The following is a 24,383-nucleotide window of genomic DNA, read 5'->3' on the forward strand; positions in this document are numbered from 1 at the left end:
ATAAAAATAGGAATTTGTGGATCAGCAGTGTATGGCAGAGGCAGAATGTTTAATAGTGTTGTTGTGGGTGCCAACCTAACACTTAAAAACATGAGTAGAATGATTTTATTCATTTTATAAATGTTTTTTTAAACAATAACAAACTATTTGAAATAATTCTGTCCTTCTGACATTTATAAAGAGATGAAGATGGGGACGGGAAGATTTATCGAGGGTAACCTTATTGCAACTAACATTAAGTGTGTGTTGACCTTACTGAACTAAAGATCAAAAAAATCTCGTGTGAGATTTAGGCAAACACCGGTGAGGGGACCACAAATGATTTGTAGTGATTTCACAGTGGTGATTACATCGAAGGATTAAAAAAAGGAAACACTACTACATTTTTGTTTAAAGACTTTTTGTTGTTTTATAAAGGCGTTGTATATACAGTAGTATTGATGGTTGTGAGTGTGGTTGTATTGTATTATACACAGAGTGATAAGTGATTATAAGTTTAAATATTCCCAATGTTTATGTTACTATTGTTTTGAGCACATAGTATTTGCTGAGAGACATTTTTTGAACTTCTTGTACTACAATAATAACACTTCTAAAGGGAAGAAGACCCTGCAGCTTTTCTCAATAGAAAACAGAGCAGCTGATTATAACGAACCAATCCCTCTCAGAATCAGTATCCAAAGGACATGGTGAAATAAATTGCTATTTCTTTAGAGCGACAAAATGTATGGATCCGCTACAAAGTTTGTTAAAATTCCTGCAATGTACATTAATCACCCAGAGGGGAGTGTTCTTTTTCTCAGCAAATGTGGAGTTAGGCAGTCCATACATGAGTCAGTTTTGTCCTTCAACCAGTGGGTTGAAGGAAAAACACTGGCCCCATTCCACCATCCACACACCCAAGTGGATGGGGGAATCCTCCTGCTTAGATATTGTATTCTGACAGTGGAGAAGGTTCCCCACCATTAGAATACACTTATCAGTGCTGCTAGCTATAGCCTGTGGTGCTGATCAAGCAAGGAAAACCTAACAGGGCGGTAGTATAGATGTCAATGTGTAGGTCGACTTCTGTACAATCACATTGCCCATACATGGATCAATATTCGTCGGGTCGCTGCTGAACTAGCTGAATTTCGATCCATGTATGGCCATCTTAACACTTTATAAAAGTGTATTGTTCCAGAGGTTCACTTACATTTTCCAATAAAAAATATCTGAAGTGCTGAAATGATTTATCTAGAATTATGACTATTCTAATGAGTATTATTAATACATGATGACTATAAAGGTAAAGTCTTGGCTGTTCCAGCCAGCCTGTTGTATAACTCCAAAAATTCTAAATGTTTAAAAAGAAAGAACATATACAATGCCAAGAACTTATAAAACATTTACCTTTCGTTGTAGTTCTCTTAAATTTTGCAAGCATGGTTGCAAAGCTTGGTGAGCTTCAGACACTTCAGCATTAGATTTGGTCATGTAGTGTTCTTTAAGCTGTTTTATCTACAATAGAAATGGTAAATATTATATTATTTATGCTTATGTAATTTACACAAAATGATCTGATCAGACAATTGACCTATGGTGCCACGTGACAAATATATTAGGGAACTGTTTGGTCTTCCCTAGTATAATCTTTGACTTCCAGTGCAGCCTAGACATGGATGATGGACAGAGCCATGTATAAGAAAAGAGAAGAAAATCTGTAAAATGAAATCAGGACTCTGACCAGAAGTACTAAGTTACTTGTAAGAGAAACAGCATTATGATGCTTAGAGTACAATTTTTATAAATTCACAGAGTATACAGGCTAGGTTTTGTAGGAATAATTATTAAAGAAATTAATGCAGAGTATATTATGACTGCATATTATTATGACTGCAGTAACATGGTATCTTAATAGACAGATATGCACTGGAGTGGGTCACCACAATAGAGTTATGTACTGTAGTGAAAACTCTCTCTCTTATATCAAAATGAGTGGTTTTAGTGACAATTTTCTTTAATTATATGATAAATGGTTACAATCATGTTAACAGTATATGAAATGATACCTAAATGATTCGTTTTAGAAAATCAGAAAAGCAAAAGTCTGTGTTGAAAGATTTGGAAAGGCTTGTGAAAATTTTTACAGAATTCAACCAGACAATTTCAGGTTTTTTTAAATTACGGTACAACATTAATTTTAACCTCTTCTTCCAGTTTGTCATCTCTAAGTGTTGGTGGGATCCCAGGGTGCTTTGCTGTCAGCAGTTCCATCAGGTTGTGTGTAGAATGCAGTCTCTAAAAGTAAAACACCAACAGGAATTATTTGCATCAAGAAGCAAAATAAGGTCCACTTGCTTTTTAATCATCCCTTCTGAATAATTCAGTGTGTGAAATTGGACAAAAAGTGTGATATATTTTTGCATTAAACTGTGTACAAACACTGCCACATATAGTGTTAACATGGAACATAACTTTGAATCTAATTGACCAAAACACTCCCAGCGTAAGGCCTCATGCACACTAGAGCTCAAAAAAGTTCCTTCTCCAGGTTGTTTGAGCATTTTTTTTCTCTGCCTGCTGCACTACCCTCCATGTGAGCATGTGTTCATCCATACGGTTTTCAGGAGTTCAGTGCCAGGGGAGTTTACAGGAAGAACAAAAAAAACATTGCTTTGCATTTTGGAGCAGAGCTGTTGATAAAAACGCTCAAATAATCCTTAACAGCGCGTATTAATGCACATTACCGATTGGCGCATTCCTGCGTTAATGCATTCTAATAGCCAGCATTCTGGCCAATAGAATGCATTAATGACAGGCGCGGGAGCTCACATTAAACGCATGTGAACAAGTATAAACGCCCATGCAAAAATGCAGCTTTTTCCCATGTTTTTGAGGCTGCAATCACCTGTAGGAGAAAAAATAGGATTTTTTAAAAACAGCTTACCTGTAAAATCCTTTTCTTGGGAGTACATTACAGGACACAGAGCCTTTGATAATTACTTAGTGGGTTAGATAGTCACCATCAGGTGATTGGACACTGGCAACCCTAATTACAAGAAGAGTTCCTCCCCTATATAACCCCTCCCATATGGAGAGCACCTCAGTTTTGTAGCAAAGCAATAAGTATCCCAAAGTATAATCCCAAAGAGGGGTGGGAGCTCTGTGTCCCGTGATGTACTCCCAAGAAAAGGATTTTACAGGTAAGCTGTTTTAAAAAATCCTATTTTCTTGTTCATACATCACGGGATACAGAGCCTTTGATAATTACTTAGTGGGATGTCCCAGAGCAATGCCCAAATTTGAGGGGAGGGAGACACAGATCAGAAAATACAGACTGCAAACGGACAAGAGGACTTATACCCCTGCCTGCAGCACACTGCGCCCGAAGGCGGCATCCTCATGCCCTCTTACATGCACCTGGTAGAATCTAGTGAATATATGGACCGAAGACCAAGTTGCAGCCTTGCAGATCTGAGCCATGGAGTCCTGGTGATGCACTGCCCATGAAGCACTAACTGCTCTAGTCGAGTGCGCTTTAACCTGAAAAGGAGGAATTTTCTTCTGAACAATAACCTGTCGAATCCATCTAGAGATAGTAGATTTCGATGCTACATGGCCCTTTTTTGGGGCCTTCTGGCAAAATAAATAGACAATCAGTCTTTCGTATCTGAGCTGTTGCCTGGAGATAGATTTTGACTGCTCTCACAACATCTAGAGCAGGGATATGCAATTAGCGGACCTCCAGCTGTTGCAGAACTACAATTCCCATGAGGCATAGCAAGACAAGCATGACACCCAGAGGCAGAGGCATGATGGGACTTGTAGTTTTGCAACAGCTGGAGGTCCGCTAATTGCATATACCTGATCTAGAGAGTGTAACAACTTCTCCACGGACTGCGGATCTGGAAAAAAGGACGGTAAACCACATCTTGATTCAGATGGAATCCTGAAACCACTTTAGGCAGAAAAGCCGGGTGAGGACGCAACACCACCCTGTCTTTGTGAATAATCAAATATGGCTCTTTACAAGAAAGAGTTGCTAATTCCGATACCCTCCTAGCTGAGGATATGGCTACCAGAAAAAACAATTTCTTTGTCCAAATAACTAAAGAAGCATGGTGCAATGGTTCAAAAGGTTGTTTCTGTAAAACAGACAAAACCAAAATTTAAATCCCATGGGCAACGGGAGGCTTAACTGGTGGATTCAAGCGCAGTGCCCCCCTAAACAAAGGCCCGGATCAGGGAATGAGAGGCAAGCAGCCTTTGAAAGAATACCGACAAGGCCTGAGATCTGGCCCTTGATAGTGCTCAAGGCCAGCTTCATTTCTACACCTAATTGAAGAAAGGCAAGATTCCTGCTAATGGCATACTTTCTAGGATGCCACCCCCTGGATTCACACCAGGAAACATATGCCTTCCAGATTCTGTAGTAGATGAGCCTGGAGGCCGGCTTCCTAGCATTAACTAGAGTGAATAGGACTGGCCCCGAGAGCCCACGGCCCTTCAGAATGTGGGTCTCAACAGCCAAACCGTCAAATTCAGACTTCGTAAGGCAGGATGGAATATTGGACCCTGTGAGAGTAGATCTGGGCGCAGAGGAAGAACCCAAGGTCTTCCTTCTGCCATCTTTATGATCTCCGCATACCAAGATCATCTGGGCAAAGCCAGGGCCACAAGAATTACCGTCTTTCCTTCCTTTTTGACCCTCTGAAGGAATCGCGGGAGAAGCGGAACTGGAGGGAATGCATAGATCAGAGAGTACTGATCCTATGGAATCGTTAAGGCATCTGACCCCTGTGCTAGAGGATCCTTTGTTCTTGACACAAAGCTGTCCAGTTTTTTTGTTGAACCTGGAACCCAACAGGTCTACATCCGGGGTAACCCATTTCCGACATATAACCTGAAATATGTTGGGGTGTAGAGACCATTCTCCTGGACACAGCTGCTGTTGGCTTAGGAAATCCACCTGGCAATTTTGTACCCCTGGAATGAAGACCACAGACAGGCAAGGAACATGCCTTTCTGCCCAACAAAAAATGTGATTCACCTCTTTTTGGGCATCCAGACTCCTGGTGCCCCCTTGGTGATTGATATAGGCCACTGCCGTAGCATTGTCAGACTGTATTCGGACAGGACAACCTTGCAACCTGTAAGTCCATACCCTGAGGGCTAGATGAATCGCCCGGATCTCCAGAATGTTGATGGGCAAGGGCCCTTGGGCTCTAGACCATCTTCCCTGGGTGGAAGCTTCTTCCAGAACCGCTCCCCAGCCTATTAGACTGGCATCCATGGTTACGACTTTCCAAGTAACTGGGACAAAGGATTTTCCTTTCAGTAGATTCTCGGTCAGCAACCACCAATTGAGGCTCTGGCGTACCCATTGTGATGGGCACATTGGAAGATCCAAGGCTTGAACTCTTTTGTTCCAGGCAGAGAGAATGTTGCTCTGTAAAGGCCTTGAGTGAAACTGAGTGTAAGGAACAGCCCCGAATGAAGCCACCATTTTCCCTAATAGTCTCATACATGGTCGAATGGAAGGATTTTTCCTTGCTATGACTACCCGGACCAAATCCTTTATGGCTTTGGCTTTTGACCTGGGTAAGAATACTCGGTTTTGGATTGCGTTTATAACCATGCCCAAATACTCCAGCCTTTTTAGGGGCTGTAAGGAGGATTTTTCTAGACTGAGGACCCAGCCTTGGTGCCCTAAGTACTCTACTGCACTGAGCACATTGCGGTCTAATCGTGCTATAAGGACTGTTCTACGAGTAGCAAATTGTCCAGATAGGCTGTCACTGCTATGCCCCAACCCTTAGTTTTGCCAGGGGCGGGGCTAGAATTTTCGTGAACATTCGAGGTGCGGTAGCAAGACTGAAAGGTAGGGCCACGAATTGGAAGTGGCGCTGATCCACCACAAACCTTAGAAACCTTTGGTGAGCGGGAAATATTGGCACATGTAAATATGCATCTTTGATGTCTATTGATGCCAGGAATTCTCCTCCCTGAAGGGTGGAAATCACTGAGCGGATTGACTCCATGCAGAAAGAGCGAATGTTTAGAAACTGATTCAGGTCTTTTAGATCTAGAATAGGTCTGACATCCTCCTTCAGTTTTGGAACCATAAAGAGGTTTGAGTAGAACCCTGAGCCTTGCTCTAAGGCTACTTCTATAATTACCCCTTGGCATAACAGACGTTCTAAGGCCAGAAACAAGCGCCTCCTCTTTTCTGGATCTTTGGAAACTCTTGACCTTAGGAAATGAGATGGCGGAAGCTCCCGGAACTCCAGCTTGTAGCCCAGAGACACTGTGAAGGTTACCCATTTGTCCTGAATCTCTTCCCGCCAGGTGCCTGCAAACTGCAGCAGCCTTCCCCCACTGGGCCGAGCGGGGGCGCCTCTTCATAGGGAGACTTTAGGGTTCTGCTTAACAGATCTTTGACCCCAACACTTCTTTTGCCCTTGGACTTGGCCTTGGACCTTTCCCCTAGTATTGGACCGGGGAGGCTGTCGCCACTGCCTGGAGGTTGCGGCTCCAGGGGCTGGGAAAAGAGAATGTCTAAATGAGGGACGTTTATTCTTCTTCTTAACCGGTAACAACGTGGTCTTGCCCCCGGTAATCTTCTGGATATATTTGTCCAGATCATCTCCAAACAGGCGTTCCCCATAAAATCCAGTCAAATATCTTTTGCATGAAGCCTCAGCTGCCCAATGCTTAAGCCAAAAGGGACCTGCGCATGTGTACCAGCAGGGAAGTAAGGCGGGACACTTGATGAACAGAATCCATAATGGCATCAACCGCAAAACACAAGGCCTTAGGAAGGTCTGCATAAACCACGACCTCAGTGGAAAGGAGGTTAAGCACCTGCTTCATTTGTTCCCTGAGGAACTGGCACATGCCAATTGCTGCGACTGCAGGTTGGACCACAGCGCCAGCCACAGAAAAGCTTTAAATAAAGTTTCCAGCTTCTTATCAGTTGGATCTTTGAACCCCTGAGCATTGTCCACAGGACAGGTCAGGCTTTTATACACACAGGAAACAGCTGCATCAATTGCTGGCACCCCCCATTTCTCTGTGAACTTTTTCTCTACCGGATAAAGCATGGAAAACCTCTTAGGAGGAGAAAATAGTTTATCTGGGTGAACCCAGTCCTCATACAACAATTTCTCCAGCAAGGGATGAATTGGGAAGGTATACGCACCCTGTGGGGATTTCTGAGATCCCAAGGAGGAAACAGAGGATATGGTAGCCTCAGCAGAGGGCAATTTGTATGTTGTATGCACCAACTCAGTATAATATTGCACCTGCACTTTGAGGGCCTGAGAGGCAGAAGAGAGCTTCTCCTCTTCCCCTGAATCATCCGACTGCTCCTGATCCCCATCCCCAGATAGGGATACTTCCTCATTATCAGAATGCTCATCCGATAGGGAACCCAGAGAAGAGGAAGGGGATCTACCCCTTTTTCTGCTACTCTTTAGGGAAGCTGTGATAAAAGTAGTAATCCTTCCTTCTAAACCATCCAATGCAGCTTTCATAGTGTCTTCAGTGACATACACAGGAGCTGCAACATTGGAAGAGGCTGCAAAGCCTGACAGGGGCACAGACTCATCCTGTGAGGCTGCCTCCAGTCTTTCAGGGGGGATGGTATCCTGCAGGCATGTCCAGAACCCCTAGATCTAGGCGGTGATTTCTTAGTGCCTCTTTTACCTGCCCCTGAAGCCCTCTTACGGGGAGACATAGTTCTAAGCTGCAAAAGCAGAAGCACTAGTACAAATGCAATCACTGTTGTGCCTTAATCTTACAATATTAACATTAGCTCAGTCTGCACAACCTGATGCTGAGTAGGTGTCTTGGGTATGCCTGGATCCGAATCCACTGAGATTCTTACTGCCCACAGCTCTGTGTCCCACCGATTACAGTGGCTCCGGCATTCTGGGCTTTAAACATTGCCGCCTGCGCATTGGTGCGCCATGCACGCCTCAAGTGCATGGCGCCGCAACCATGACCCCCTCCTTCCCCGCCGAAAGCGATGTAAAAGCGCGCCCGCGTAGGACCATCATGGAGGCGGCCAGGGGCGAGGGGGGAGAAAGGAGACCACCTGAGGACTACGCGGGACTCCCGGATTGCAGGAAACTGCTGATAACAGACAGATCCAACCTTCACCCATCACGGCAGGTAATGTTGTGCCAACCTTCAAGGTTCTGGGTTCCTCCTTACAGGATCCTCTTCCCTGGACCTATAGAAGACTCTGCCAGAAAAACTTTTTTGCGCAACTTAAATTTTGTACACCAAAGCGCTGGATCCCGGAGCCCAGTGCTCAAAGAGACATTACAGGAAAAACCTTGTTTCTTCTTTCACGAGGCACGGGTACCATCCATCTTAGGCGTATTGGTCCGAGGCATGGATCCGGTTGTATAGCTCCTAGGCCCCCGCAGAGACCATCAAACAGAGCTTTCTTCTTAGCACATCTTTAACATGACCAATCACCTTAGACACTGGCGAAAAAACTGAGGTACTCTCCATATGGGAGGGGTTATATAGGGGAGGAACTTGTCTTGTAATTAGGGTTGCCACTGTCCAATCACCTGACGGTGACTATCTAATCCACTAAGTAATTATCAAAGGCTCTGTGTTCCGTGATGTATGAACAAAAATTTTTTTTAAGCTTACAGGTGTGCGTGAGGGGTGCTCATGCCTGATTTAGGCATTAATGGTGATCTGCAGATCAATCTCTGCAGATCAAACCCTTTAGGATTTCCCTAGCGCCAATAACAAGAACAACCCACTAACACAAACATCACACACAGTGATCTTCCCTTTACTATGGACCATGTGGCCTGCGGCACCCTCTGATGTGGCCTGCCACCTCCTGCTCTGAGATGTCGGGTCGGCAAGCTCAGATCGTGGGTTCCCGACCCGCCATCCCCGATCATCAGTGTGAAGAACAAAGACAGCGCTAGAGGAAGCAGAGCAGATGCTTCCTGTATAGCGCCAGCTCCTGACACAGGCGGATTGAAACCAAATGTAGTGTGCCTGTGATACAGGATGCATCGGTTCTGCTCTCTACTGCAGCCGCATGCTTCCCCTATCACTGGCTCCTGTCACACTGATGCTCTGGGATGGTGGGTCGGGAACCAGCCAACAATACCCACCAGCAGTATCCACCAGCAGTACCCGCCAGCAGTACCAGCCAGTAGTACCCACCAGCAGTACCAGCCCTGGAGGACAGCCTGCAGCAGCCACCAGCCATACCCGCCTGGGGAACAGCAGCAACCAGCGATACCTGCAGGAATCCTGAGGAGAAGTGAAGATTGAGGTCAGTTGAGGTGCAGTGCATCAGTGTGAAAGCAGCCTTAAACCCCTTTCACATAATTGGTCCAATCGGGTCTGCATGTCTGTGTTTCAGGTGGACCCAATTGGACCCTCCATTCACCACTATAGAGCGGCAGATGTAAACAGACTTGTGTCTGGTTACACCTGCTTATCTCTAATCCAATCCACTTAAAAAAACAGAAGGGGATCAGTCCCCTTCTGTCTGGGCGGATTAGTTTAGAGGGCCCATAGAGTAGAGCGGGCTATGTCCATGTCTGCTCTGCATATGCAGAGTGGACACGGACCTGTCATCTGCCCGTTCTGCTCATTATGACCCATGTCCGAATACCAAATCGCTAAAGTGGCCCTGGCTCCTCAAAAGTTGGGCACCCCTACTATAGAGAAACAAAAAAGGGTCATTTTTGTGACCCACTTCTGTTAGTTTTCTGACTTGGGGAAATGATCACAGGTAGTTTTCTGACAGGTTTGGGGATAGGCAAATATCTCACTATCAACCATTCTTAGCCAGACATTGTATTGCCTTGCACTGCACCTTTTAACAATGGCTAAAATATTTCAGAAAGCCTTTACCACATATTTACATGGGCTAGGAAAAATCTGATACCTCTCAGGTCATAGATAAAAGAATAAATATATCCAATGAAGAGCAGTACAGAGCACATAGAGCAACATGTTTTTCATGCAGTACAACAAAACACTGAAAATATATGGTTTTACCTCACTAGATTTGTTTTTACAGCTATACTTACTTGTAAGGAGTCAGTTTTCATTTTTTCTTTGTGTTCTTCTGATGACCTCAATACGTCTCTATATAATTCTGCAGCCAGTGTGTACTCGCCTGCATGTAAATAAATATAACTTGAAAATGAAAATATAGGGAAAGAAGAACCATATCAAGTGGTATCAACTTAGCAGGCTTTGTGCACATTCAAAGTAAAATTAGCAAAGTTTAGCTGAAGAAAGGATGTAACAATCCTTACCTCCTGAACACACTAAGCTGAACTATAGTATATTTACTGTTACACCTTTTTAAGCTAAGAGAAGGAAGAAGCTTAGTAAGCTATTTATTAGCACCAAGCAAAATCCACCCCAGCATCTGGACTTTGCCAAGGCTCCCATGTTGTCCTGCCCTTATTCTGGTAGCAGACATTTTATTAGTGATTATAGCTCAACAAGGTAAAATAAGGGGATTAAAGTAGAACTAAAGGGAAAACATTTTTTTGTTTTGGATAGAGGGGAGATAAATTAGAACACCCACAACATGTCTTATTGTTGTCTGTGTCCCTGTTAAGGAGATTTATCCTCTCTATATGCCCTGTTTACTATTATCACTGAAAGTGAAAGTAAAAGAAAATCCAAAATTTGTCTCCAGAACAGTAATAGAAGGATAATTTTCCAACGGGGGACACTAGTTCTGGTGACCTGGGGGTCCCAAAGAGATTCCCTAATTTGTAGGGATTTCTTTTTTTTCTGTCAATAGATTTTTTTTTGGAGTTTAACCACTTCAGCCCCGGAAGATTTGGCTGCTCAATGACCAGGCCATTTTTTGGGATTCGGCACTGCGTCACTTTAACTGACAATTGCGCGGTCGTGTGACGCTGTACCCAAACAAAATTGACGTCCTTTTTTTCCCACGAATAGAGCTTTCTTTTGGTGGTATTTGATCATCTCTGCAGTTTTTATTTTTTGCGCTATAAACAAAAAAATTGACAATTTTGAAAAAACAATATTTTGTACTTTTTTATATGATAAATATCCCCATTTTTTATTCTTCTACATATTTTTGGTAATAAAAATCGCAATAAGCATATATTAATTATAATTGTTAAATAGTGCAGCGCTATGAAATAAACTCTAAAATATACATACAAATATAAAGTGTACAATCCTTATTCGCGAATAGAGGGCAGGAGCCGAGACTGTGCGAACACATTAATCACCGTGGGCGAGCACTCAAAGGATTTTAGTCTTTCTTCCAAGCTGTCAGTCTCAGTTGGTTATCATTTTATTAAGCAACACAGAGACAAAAGTCATTATTGCACTCTCTTACAGACTTATAAAAGTTGCTGGCCATGTTATATACACAGACATGGAAGTCTTTAGGATGAGAGGTGCAGAGAGGACACAAACCCTACCAGGCCGTCAAAATGGTAGACCATAATGGTAGATCAATGGGTATCTTGTTAATATGTTTTATTATTGTTATGATTAATTGTGAAAACAGAAATTATTGGCAGTTATCAGACAGATATTATTTATATCTGTCTAATAACTATATCTTGTTTATATTATTATAAACAAGCTGTAACCGAACCTTTGAGTTATGTGTAGTCATATATGGTTTTAGGACAGTACAACCCTGCAAATAACTGTTTCATTAGAATGTTGATATATACCTTTTAGGAATCATCAAGCCTTATGATGGCTTTTTTTAAACAATATGTTGAATACAATTTATACTTCTATACAATTAAGTATTTAAACATCTTTGGTTGCCGTGATAAAGTCCCATAAAGAGGAATGATAGGATGCAACAATATGTTTCCGCAGTAACACCATCACTGCAAGCACTCTTAAGTGCAGGTTCACATAGGTGCGATGCGGGAACACTGTGAATCCACTGCGGGTTCCCACATCGCACGGCAGTTCACACTGCCATATGCGAACTGCTGGGAGTGTCAATACAAGGTAATGACACCCCCATTTCAGCTCCCATATCGCACTGCGAACTGACAGTTCGGACATGAATCAGATCGCATGGATGTGAACACAACCAATGCGATCCGATTCTGGTGTGGACCAAAAAAATAGGATTTTTATTACAGCTTACCTGTAAAATCCTTTTCTTGGAGTACATCATGGGACACAGAGCCTTAAGTAATTACTTAATGGGTTATAGGCCACCTTCAGGTGATGACACTGGTTATACCTAATAAAGGAAGTTCACTCCCTATATAACCCCTCCTCCTTCCAGGAGCACATCAGTTTTTTTAGCAAAGCAATATACTTAATCCCAAAAGAGGGCCGGGACCTCTGTGTCCCATAATGTACTCAAAGAAAAGGATTTTACAGGTAAGCTGTAATAAAAATCCTATTTTCTTTATCGCACATCATGGGATACAGAGCCTTAAGTAATTACTTAATGGGACGTCCCATAGCAATGCTACTTGAGGGGAGGGAGAAACAACCCGCAGGGTACCCACAAACTTGTGGATTTATACTGCTGCCTGAAGAACACTGCGCCTGAAGGCGATATCCTCATACCTCCTTACATCCACCTGATAAAATTTTGTGAATGTATGCACTGAAGACCAAGTTGCGGTCTTACAGATCTGAGCCATGGAGGCCTGGTAAAGCACTGCCAAATCCACTTAGCGACAGTGGATTTCGACGCTGCCTGTCCTTTCTTAGGACCCTCTGGCAGAATAAATAAGACATCAGTCTTACGAATCTGAGCAGTTGCCTTAAAATAGATTTTCACTGCTCTCACCACATTTAAGACTCTTCTTCCCTGGAACATGGTTTTGGAAAAAATGATGGCAGGACAATATCTTGGTTCAGATGAAACCTGAAACCACTTTTGATAAAAAAGTCTGGACGAGGGCATAACACCAATCTGTCCTCATGACAAATCAAATATGGCTCATTACAAGAAAGAGCAGCCAATTCCGAAACCCTCCTTGCTGAGGATATAGCAATCAAAAATACCAACTTCCTTGTCAGAAGGACGCAATAAGCCACGTCACCCCTTGTATAAAACCCCGGACTAAGAATGAGTAGCAAGTGGTCTTTTGAAATAAGACCGATAAAGCTGAGACTTGGCCTTTAATAGTACTCAAGGCCAATTTAATTTTTACCCCTAATTGTAGAAAGGCAAGAATTCTGCCTATGATATATCTCCGAGGGTGCCAACCCTTGGATTCACACCAGGAAACATAAGCCCTCCAGACTCTATAATATATAGTTCTGGAAGCTGGCTTCCTTGCATTAATCAGGGTAGAGATAACTGACCCGGAAAGCCTGCATTTCTTCAGAATGTGGGTTTCAATAGCCAAGCCATTAAATTTAGAGACCGTAAGGTAGGATGGAATATCGGTCCCTGTGAGAGCAGATCTGGCCGTAGTGGGAGGGACCATGGGCCCTCCACTGCCATCTTTACGATTTCTGCATACCATGACCTTCTGGGCCATGCTGGTGCCACCAGAATTACTGGCTTTCTTTCCAGCTTGATCCTGCAAAGAAGTCGAGGCAGCAACTGAATAGGGGGGAATGCATAGATCAGTGAGAACTGATCCCATGGGGTCACCAACGCATCTGTTCCGCATGCGAATGGATCTCTTGTTCTCGCCACAAAGTTGACTAACTTCATGTTGAACTTGGACGCTAGAAGATCTACGTACAGAGTCCCCCATCTTTGGCAAACAGCCCGAAATATGTCGGGGTGAGGAGACCATTCCGCTGGGAATAACTACTGGTGACTCAAGTAGTCCGCCTGCCGATTCTCTACTCCCGGAATGAAGACTGCCGATAGGAACATTCCTTTCTGCCCAAGTTAGAATATGGTTCACCTCTGCGCTGAGAGACTTTTGGTGCCTTCTCGGTGATTGATATAGGCCACAGCTGTGGCATTGTCGGATTGAATCCTGACAGTACAATCCCATAACCTGAAAGTCCAGGTCTTGAGAGCTAGATGTACTGCCCGAATCTCTAGGATATTGATGGACAAGGTTCTTTTCGGGTTCTCGACTACTGTCCCTGGACAGTTGTCTTTTCTAGTACTGCTCCCCAGCCCGAAAGCCTGGCATCTGTCGTTACCATTTGCCAGATGACTGGTCTGAAGGATTTTCCTTTCAGCAGATTCTGAGTTAGTAACCACTAAGTGAGGCTTGGGGACACTCTTGGGGACAGCTGCATTGGCAAGTCTAAAGCTTGAATTGTTTTGTTCCAAGCAGACATGATACTGTTTTGCAACAGTCTTAATGAAAATGGGCATAGGGAACTGCTTTGAATGAAGTCACCATGGTTCCTAGCAACCTCATGCAAAGGCGAATGGAGGGATTGTCATTTGACCTGACCATTCGCACCAACTCTCTTATGGAGTTGACCTTTGCCTGAGGCAAGAACACCTTTTCCTGGTCTGTGTCTATGATCAGACCCAAGTACTCCAGCTTTTTTAGCGGTATTAAGGAAGATTTCTCTAGGTTTAGAATCCAACCCAACTCTTCAGATAGTTGATTGCTTTGCTCCAAATGAGACACTGACTGATCTATTAGTAATAGATCATCTAGGTACACTACAACTGTTATGCCCTGTGCCCTTAACCTGGCTAGAGGTGGGGCCAGCACTTTGGTGAACACCCGGGGTGCTGTGGCTAGGCTGAAGGGCAAGGCTACAAACTGGAAATGCTGCTGTTCTAACTCGAACCGCAGAGACTTTTGATGAACGGGAAATATAAAGACGTGCAGATATGCATCCCTGATGTCGATTGATGCCAGAAGTTCTCCTCCTAGAAGGACAGAAACTGACCTGATCGTCGCCATGCGAAAGGAGCGGATCTTCAGGAACTGATTTCGATTTCTTAGATCTAGGATGGGTCTGACATCTCCATCTGGTTTCGGTACCATAAAAAATTTTTTAATAAAACTCCAAACCTTGCTCTGCTTTGGGGATCTGTATGATCACCCCTTGAGATATTAATCAGGCTAGTGCCTGAAACAGATTGTCTTTTCTCTGGATCTTTGGGAACGCTTGACCTCAGGAAGCGAGACAGTGGAAATTCCCGAAATTCCAGCTTGAACCCTAGTGTTACCGTGGAGAGGATCCATCTGTCCTGAACTTCTTCTTTTCAGACGTCTGAAAACTGCAGAAGTCTTTCCCCCACCTTGGTGAGGGGGGTTGCCTCTTCATAATGAGGCTTTAGGATTCTGACTTGCAGGTTTCCGATCCCAGGACTTCTTTTGAGCCTGGGTCTGATTCTGAGATCTTCCTCTAGAGTGTGACGGCAGAGGCCATCGCCCCTGCCTAGAGGCGGAAGCCCCTGACATAGGGGAAAGAGCCCGTTTAAATGAAGGGCATTTATACATTCTTTTGACTGGCAAAAGAGTACTTTTCCCACTAGAAATTGTTTGGATATATTTGTCCAAGTTTTCTCCAAATAGTCGGGGATTCTACGCATATGCACAAGCATAAGCGTAAGGCGGATCGCCTGGTGAATAGAATCTTTAATAGCATCTATGGCAAAGCATAATGCTTTTGGTAGTTCAGCCAAATCCCGAGCTTGTTGTGCAGGAAGCTGTCTAAGGGCCTGTTTAAATTGGTCCTTAAGGGATTGACAGATGCTTATTGCAGCGACTGCAGACTGAGTAATGGCACCTGTCATGGAAAAAGTAGATCTTAACAGCGATTCCAACTCCTTATCTGTTGGATCTTTAAGCATCTGTCATTGTCTACTGGACAAGTTTATTCACATTTGAAATTGCAGCGTCAACCGCTGGTATTTTCCACCTTTTGGAGAATTTCTCATCCGGGGATAGAGAATTGCAAATTTCTTAGGAGGGAGAAAATGCTTATTCGGGTGATCCCATCAGCAAAAATAAGCTGTTCTAATAATGCATGTGCAGGAAAAGCATGTAGTGGTTGAGAGGGTTTTAAGGAACCCAAGGAAGAAATCGAACTTTCAGGAGACTCTGTTAGGGGTAGCATGAAAGTAGAACGAACCATCTCCGTAAGAGATTGTATCAGCAATTTCTCAGATTTGAGAGGCTGAAAAAGGCTCATCTACCGTTGTTTCCTCCGCAGAGGAATCATCATTGGTTTGTTTTTCCTCCTGATTGACTGAGGGTAACGCCTCATCCTGTGCCCACTGTTCCCCTTGCAAAGGTTCTGAAGTGGGTGAGGGGGATCTAGCACGCTTCCTATCCATCTGAATGGAGGATGCTAATCTTTCTTCCAGACCCTGCAGGGAGGAGGAAAGGAAAGGAATTTGTTCCAATGGCTCACCCTGGCTTGCCATAACTGGTAATTCAGGCGAGAATGACAGCATAGAAATGCGACTTGGGATCCTACTGCCTGGGGGTGAAACCTTTACCTTTTTGGTTTTTGTGGTGTCTCTTTTGGTAGGCATAGTCCTAAGTACAAAAACAGAGGCACTACACAAATTGCACATAATCGCTGAAAAATAGCCATGACAATTAAAGCAGCTATAAAATTCAGTCTAGTCCTGGGAAAAAGGTGTCGTTCCTGTATCAGGAATGCCAGTTTGCAACCCTCACATGTCCCACAGCTCCTGTGTCCCTTTGTGCAGGCTGCTTGTTTTCTCCCCCGAGGAGAGACTGTCACAGCTGTGTTGTATTTGATTTTAGCCTGCCGTGTGTCCTCGTGGACATTCACGGCATCGTGCTTAGGCCCGCCCCCTCCAAGAAAAAAAATTCTGCCCCTTTTTACTTTTAAAAAGTTCCTGCGGTTGTGCGCGCCGTTTTCGGGTCCACCGACCCAACAAGAGGGGGGGAAGGGGAGCAGGGACCCATCGAGCAGCAGGCACAAACAATAGAGAAATCAGCCACAGTTAAAACAATTATCGGTATTAGCGGGACCTCCACGCCCCCACGTGGTGCCGGGGGTGGGGGTTGGGTGGTTAATGTAAGCCTAAACCTCTGGTCCCATCAGGGGAGAAAGAAAACATTTTTTCAGAGTTCCTTTACCTTGAAAGTCTCCCACCACACGCTGCTGCAATCAGACACGAACTGAGCTTTACAGTGAAGACAACAGAATAAGGTATGTGCATAGACTCCCTCTAGTGAAGAATTAAGGCATGACAAGATTTTTTCCCTAATGGAAGAAATATACATAGGTGTTTTTAATACCCAAGTTTCTTCCCTTACCTTATCCCGGTCACAGGATTTGCTGAATTAACAGACAATCCAGCCTTTACCCATCAAGGCAGGCTGCGTTTAGCAAACCTTCAAGGACCGGGTCCCTAAAACGGGGTTCCAACTCCCTTGGACCTGTAAAACACCCCATCAGGAAGCTTTAGGTAGTGTAGCAAGACCTAAGGCCATGGGTTCCTGGGGTCCAGCCCTACAAAGAGAGGCATTACAGGCAAAAACACGTGCTTTGGATACGAGGCCCCAGGTAACATCCTTTTAGGCCTTAGTGGTACTTTGGATGGATCTGGTCTTTATGGAGGCTATTTAAATCCAGCATAGATTCCTCCAGTGGAGCTCCTCAGAGCACATCTTCACTTGTGACTAACACCTTAGACACTGGCGAAAAAGCTGAAGTGCTCCTGGAAGGAGGAGGGGTTATATAGGGAGTGAACTTCCTTGACTGGGTATAACCAGTGTCAACACCTGAAGGTGGCCTATAACCCATTAAGTAATTACTTAAGGCTCTATGTCCCATGATGTACGATAAAGAAAAGAATCCTGTGTGAGTTTGGTCTGAATGCGAAGCTGTATGGCTGAAATCGCATTGCACGGAACATCACATGTGATTTGCACTGCAGTGCGGTGCGAATCCCATGCGATCTCGCAGAGCGTACAAAAGTGAACCGGCACTTAAACCATTAATGGCACTTACTACAACAAAAGCAATGGACCAGGTAAACAAACAAGCTCTAATTTTCGTACTGTTAACAGTTACAATTAGAATTTAAAATCAAATCATTTTTGAAAAAACTAATTTGTAGCATGACAACATCTCTTGTTATACAAAATAAAATGTAGGCACTAGGTATATAGGTGAATATACAGTATATATCATGAACATAAATACATAACATATAACACTGCCAAAAAACATAGAATATTGAACATATAGCAAGCTAAAAGTCCGTTTGTGATAGTGTACCCAACACCAAAAAAAAACCAACAAAATGCTGATATATACTGTATAATCACAGATATACCTAGCGCCTACACTATATTTTGTATAACACTATATTGGCGACTCGTTTACTATCAAGGGGCAGCTTTAATTGTATATCCCCTATCCCACAGGGCACAAATTCTAGGATTATATATACTACATTAGTCCATCTCTAATATGATCACAAAGTTCAATATTTCAACAGCAAAAATATTCTAATATGTGTGATTATTAATTACCACCAGTAAAGTAATAGATAACTTCCAATAGACCGTTCAATCACATCACCTTTAATGATGTGGATTCCAGCCAGACCATTAAAAGCACAGACAAGCTGACGATGTGCCTCTTCACACTCTGTACGACATTTCTTCTGCAAAGATGTCAGCAACTCTTCCATTGTCATTGTGCTGCAACACAAAGTCAGTCATAGTCAAAATTTGCATTAATGTATGTTAATTCCTACAAAAGGTTACACGAGTATATTTTAGTCTAACCTGCAGCACATGAACTTCTTTGAACCTTTTTATATCTATTTTGTATATTTTATTACTAAAGACAATTTTTACATCTTAAGAAACTGTTTAAAATGATCAACTATTGTAAATGTATACAAATCATACAATATAAAAGTGATATACAAAACATACAAGAAAAAAAAAAAAAATAGTCGTGCTCACGAGCACCAGTGGCGTAAAACTAAGTCTCAGAGAGATTTCAGCCAATATAAATCTGCCCTCCAAAAATACAATTCCAGCCTCCTCACTGCCAAGCAGACCTACTTTATCACTCTCATTAGCAGCTTATCATCCCGTCCCCGTCAACTCTTCTCCGCCTTCAACTCTCTACTTCGTCCTCCACCCGCCAACTCACTCACTGCCCAGGATATCACCAATCACTTCAAACGAAGATTGATACAATTCGTGAGATCTATACTGTTCCAATACCCTCCATGCTTCACACTTCATGCCCACAGGCTCAATCATTACTTCCCTCTTTCAACCCCACCACTATAGACGAGGTTGCTAAACTACTTGCTAATGTCCACCTTACCACCTGCCCTCTGGCTCCTGTCCCTCACAAATGCTACGTTCACCCTCTGGCTCTATGCTACTCTCTCTAACCCACATCAATCTCTCCCTCTCTTCTGGCATCTTCCCCAACTCTCTAAAACATGCACTTGTCAGACCCATACTTAAAAAGCCCTCACTAGACCCATCCAATCTTAACAACCTACGCCCCATCTCCTTGCTCCACATCTTATCCAAACTCCTCGAACGTCTGGTCTACAACCGACTGAGCGTCCACCTTGCTGATAATAGCCTTCTTGATCCCCTAAAGTCTGCATTTCATCCTCAACACTCCACAGAAACTGCTCTCCTAAAACTAACAAACGATCTACTAATGGCCAAAACCAATCAACACTATTCTGTACTCCCACTCCTGGACCGCTCTGTTGCCTTTGATACGGTTGACCACCCCCTCCTCCTCAAAAAACTCCACGACATTGGTCTCTGTGACTGTAATCTTCGCTGGTTCTCTTCCTACTTATCCAACCGCACCTTTAGCGTTTCCTACAACTCTACTTCCTCTTCCTTTCTCAGTTGGGGTCCCCCAAGGTTCTGTTCTTGGACCTCTCCTATTTTCAATCTACACCTCCTCCCTGGGTCAGCTGATAGCATCCCATGGCTTCCAATACCACCTCTACGCTGACGACACTCAAATCTATTTCTCTACCCCTCAGCTCACTCCCTCTGTCTCCTCACGTATCACTATTTTACTATCAGATATATCAGTCTGGATGTCACACCACTTCCTCAAACTCAATCTATCCAAAACCGAACTTATAATTTTTCCTCCCCCATACGCCCCTTCCCCTGATCTCTCGGTTAAAATCGATTGCACAACTATAAGCCCATCCCCGCATGCCAAGGTTCTAGGTATAGTCCTGAACTTTCCTTCAAGCACCACATTGTATCACTGTCCAAATCCTGCCGCCTCAACCTCCGCAACATCTCCAAAATACGCCCCTTTCTAACCAATGACACAACAAAACTCTTAATTCACTCGCTGGTCATCTGTTGCCTCGACTACTGCAACTCCCTTCTCATTGGTTTACCTCTACATAGTCTATCACCTCTTCAATCCATCATGAATGCTGCTGTCAGACTCATCCACCTTACCAATCGCTCTGTCTCTGCTACCCCTCTCTCAATCCCTCCACTGGCTTCCGGTCGGCCAACGAATTAAATTCAAAATACTAACAACTACGTACAAAGCCATCCACAATTTAGCCCCCAGCTACATCGCTAGCCTAGTCTCTAAATACCAACCTACTCGTTCTCTTCGTTCCTCTCAAGACCTTCTGCTCTCTAGCTCCCTCATCACCTCCTCCCATGCTCTCCTCCAGGACTTTTCCAAAGCCTCTCCAATCCTATGGAATGCCTTACCCCAATCTGTCGGCTTATTTCCTACTCTATTGGCTTTTAGACGATCCCTGAAAACCCTTCTCTTCAGAGAAGTCTACCCTACCCACACCTATCAACTGTTTTTTAGTTTTCTCCATCAGCTCACCCCCCACAGTTATTACCTTTTGTTTCCACTTGACCCTCCCTTCTAGATTGTAAGCTCTAACGAGCAGGGCCCTCTGATTCCTCCTGTATTAATTTGTATTGTAAGTGTACTGTCTGCCCTCATGTTGTAAAGCGTTGCGTAAACTGTTGCCGCTTTATAAATCCTGTGTAATAATAATAAATTATATATATATATATATATATATATATACACACACATACATACATACACACACACACAGTATCTCACAAAAATGAGTACAATGAGTATTTTTGTAAATATCTTATTATATCTTTTCATGTGACAACACTAAAGAAATGACACTTTGCTACAATGTAAAGTAGTGAGTGTACAGCTTGTATAACAGTGTAAATATAACTCAACACACAGCCATTAATGTCTAAACTGCTGGTAACAAAAGTGAGTACACCCATAGTTACATACAAGTGTAAATTTCCAAATTGGGCCCAATTAGCCATTTTCCCTCCCCGATGTCATGTGACTTGTTAGTGTTACAAGATCTCAGGTGTGAATGGGGAGAAGGTGTGTTAAATATGGTGTTATCGCTCTCACCCTCCCATACTGGTCACTGGAAGTTCAACATGGCACTTCATGACAAAGAACTCTTTGATGATCTAAAAAAAGAATTGTTGCTCTACATAAAGATGGCCTAGGCTATAAGAAGATTGCAAAGACCCTGAAACTGAGCTGCAGCACGGTGGCCAAGACAATACAGCAGTTTAACAGGACAGGTTCCACTCAGAACAGCCCTCGCCATGGTCGACCAAAGGAGTTGAGTGCAGGTGCTCAGCGTCATATCCAGAGGTTGTCTTTGGGAAATAGACATATGAGTGCTGCCAGCATTGCTGCAGAGGTTGAAGGGGTTGGGAGTCAGCCTGTCAGTGCTCAGACCATATGCCGCATACTGCATCAAATTAGTCTGCATGGCTGTCGTCCCAGGAGGAAGCCTCTACCAAATATGATGCACAAGAGACAACAGTTTGCTGAAGACAAGCAGACTAAGGACATAGATTACTGGAATCATGTCCTGTGGTCTGATGAGACCAAGATAAACTTATTTGGTTCACACACATGGCTAAGTACCACAGAATCATTCCCTTGTGGCACTAGCATGTGTAGACAATGTAGAAGACACAGAAAGGCTAAAACTGTCACCTCTTTTTCTACAGGCAAAACATACACTCAAACATTTTATTAACTGCAGTTCCAAATCAGTGATCTATGTAGTGGAATGTAGTGCCTGTCAGATACAGTATGTGGGGTGTACCCTTCGTGAGTTACGATTCAGGGTTTCAGAACATTAAGACACTGCTAATCCAAATGCCAAAAACATTTCAAATGTATCAAAACATTTTAAGACAGTGCATGAAGGTAACCTTGACACCTTTTCTTTCTTCGGTCTAGAACAAAATCAAACAATCTACAAGAGGGGGAGGGGTCACCCATCGCACCCTACTCCAAAGAGAGGGGTGGTGGATACACACTGTAATACCAGGATGCCGTTGGGTATGAACAGGATGGATGTTAGCCTGTTTTTGAAATAAGTCTTTGAAATATATTTTTTTTTTTGTATTGCAATTTTTCCACTTCTGCATCAGTGGGACTTTAATGGTTAACCTAGGCCATCTTTATGTAGAGCAACAATTCTTTTTTTAGATCCTCAAAGAGTTCTTTGCCATGAAGTGCCATGTTGAACTTCCAGTGACCAGTATGAGAGGGTGAGAGTGATAACACCATATTTAACACACCTTCTCCCCATTCACACCTGAGACCTTGTAACACTAACAAGTTACATGACATCGGGGAGGGAAAATGGCTAATTGTGCTTCCTGTTTAAACCCTCTGTCACATTTGATAATTTGACCCAGGTTTTGATCATCTCCATCTGTAACCGATTAATGAGATGATTTTTTCATCAAGCTAATACTGCCCCTCTCATTTCAGGAGGGTTGTTCCTTTATATATACCTGTTTTTAATGTCATATTTTTATGCTTTAATGAACGCTTAGGCTGAAACGCATCAGCATTTTGGATGATGTTACTGCTATAATGCTATAATAAAATTTTCTGTGGAGAAGCTGTCAAGTTGCTGGCTTGTACTTGTTATGGATTCACTGTGAACTCAATTAGCCAGAGCACCGACCACTCTGCACACTAACTACATGATATAGCGGTAGAGCTTGGGTGAGTTTTCTCTTGCTACTATGTATTGTGAGTACCTGTGTGTTGGGAGTACCCTTTGAATTGTGAGTACCCAGTGAGTACCTGTGTATTGGGAGTAACCTGTGTAATATGAGTACATGTGTATTGTGAGTACCGGTGTATTGCGAGTATCCGAGTGCTGTGAGTGCCTGTGTGCTGTGAGGGAACGAGTGCTGGGAGCGCCCGTGTGATATGAGTGCCCGTCTGCTGTGAACACCATGTGCTGAGTGCCCGTCTGCTGTGTGCGCCCGTATGCTGTGAGCGCCCGTGTACTGTGAGTCCTCGAGTGATGTGAGTGCTGTGTACTGTGAGTGCTGCGTACTGTGAGTGCCTGTGCATTGTGGGTGCACTAGGAGTAGAGAGCTGGGAATAGGGTAGATTACAAATAGTTAGTCTACTCAATTTCCCCAATAGAATAGAGGGTAAAATGTAGTTTTCTCTGAAATACTACCTGTACCTCGGGCCACACCAGAGAGGCAATAGGAACTCAGGGAACTGAACAAGTGGCTGAGGAACTGGTGATGAAAGAGGGGTTTGGGTTCCTGGAGAACTGGGCTGACTTCTCAGTCGGTTACCGGCTCTTTAGTAAGGATGGGCTGCACCTTAATGCAGATGGTACAGCTCTATTGGGAAGTAAGATGGCCAGAAAGCTGGAGGGCCTTTTAAACTAGGTGTTGGGGGGGGGGGGGAATCAGAGAAAGCGATAGCCGAGAGGGAGCAGGTGACAGAGGCTGATAGGAGAGTCAGCAGTAGTAATGGCAGTGAAAATACAACCATAAAAACGAATCCCGGGGTAAGCGAGTGGGCAATTCAAATTCAAAAACAAAGCCAGGGGAAACAAAGGGGGAAACAATAAGCACTCATACAACACTAAGAGGAGTATACACAAATGCTAGCAGTCTAGCTAACAAAATAGTGGATCTGGAGCTGCTATTACACGAGGAGGACTTAGACTTTGTGGGAATAACTGAAACTTAGTTTGACAGCTCACACAATTGGCTGGCCAATATACAGGGCTATTCCTTGTATCGAAAGGTCAGGGAAGGTAGAAGAGGGGGAGGGGTGTGTCTATATGTTAAAAATGATGTAAGGGTGGTAGAGAGGAGTGACATTATGTATGGGACTAGGGGGGAGGTGGAATATAGGTAGAGCTTCAAAGAGAGGAAGTGGGAAATTAATAGTGGGGGTATGCTATAGGCCATCCAACATGAAGGAGGAGGAGGAGCTGGAATTACTATCTCAGTTAGAAATGACAGGGAAATGTAATCATAATGGGGGACTTCAATTATCCCGATATCGACTGGGCAGAGGGAACAGCTCACTCACTAAAGGCCCGTCATTTCATGAATGTTTTACAGGATAACTTCATGTCACAATTGGTGGATTCCCCAACTAGAAAAAATGCC

General features: G+C 43.6%; 1 protein-coding gene across 2 annotated transcripts in view; it reads right to left on the reverse strand.

Moving 5' to 3' along the window:
- SHPRH (SNF2 histone linker PHD RING helicase) overlaps positions 1-24,383 on the reverse strand; it is a 194,231-nt gene that overhangs the window by 73,805 nt on the left and 96,043 nt on the right. For both annotated transcript variants that reach the window (XR_012243953.1, XM_073627811.1), the window contains exons 14-17: positions 18,469-18,590; positions 10,065-10,153; positions 2,188-2,280; positions 1,393-1,500 (exon numbers count right to left, since the gene is read on the reverse strand). Coding sequence is in view for 1 of the 2 variants with exons in the window: in XM_073627811.1 (XP_073483912.1) it covers positions 1,393-1,500; positions 2,188-2,280; positions 10,065-10,153; positions 18,469-18,590 (412 nt within the window). In the remaining variant the exon portion in view is untranslated. The remainder of the gene's footprint in view (positions 1-1,392; positions 1,501-2,187; positions 2,281-10,064; positions 10,154-18,468; positions 18,591-24,383) is intronic.

The sequence above is a fragment of the Aquarana catesbeiana genome, linkage group LG04 (assembly GCF_042186555.1).
Source record: "Aquarana catesbeiana isolate 2022-GZ linkage group LG04, ASM4218655v1, whole genome shotgun sequence".
NCBI lineage: Eukaryota > Metazoa > Chordata > Amphibia > Anura > Ranidae > Aquarana > Aquarana catesbeiana.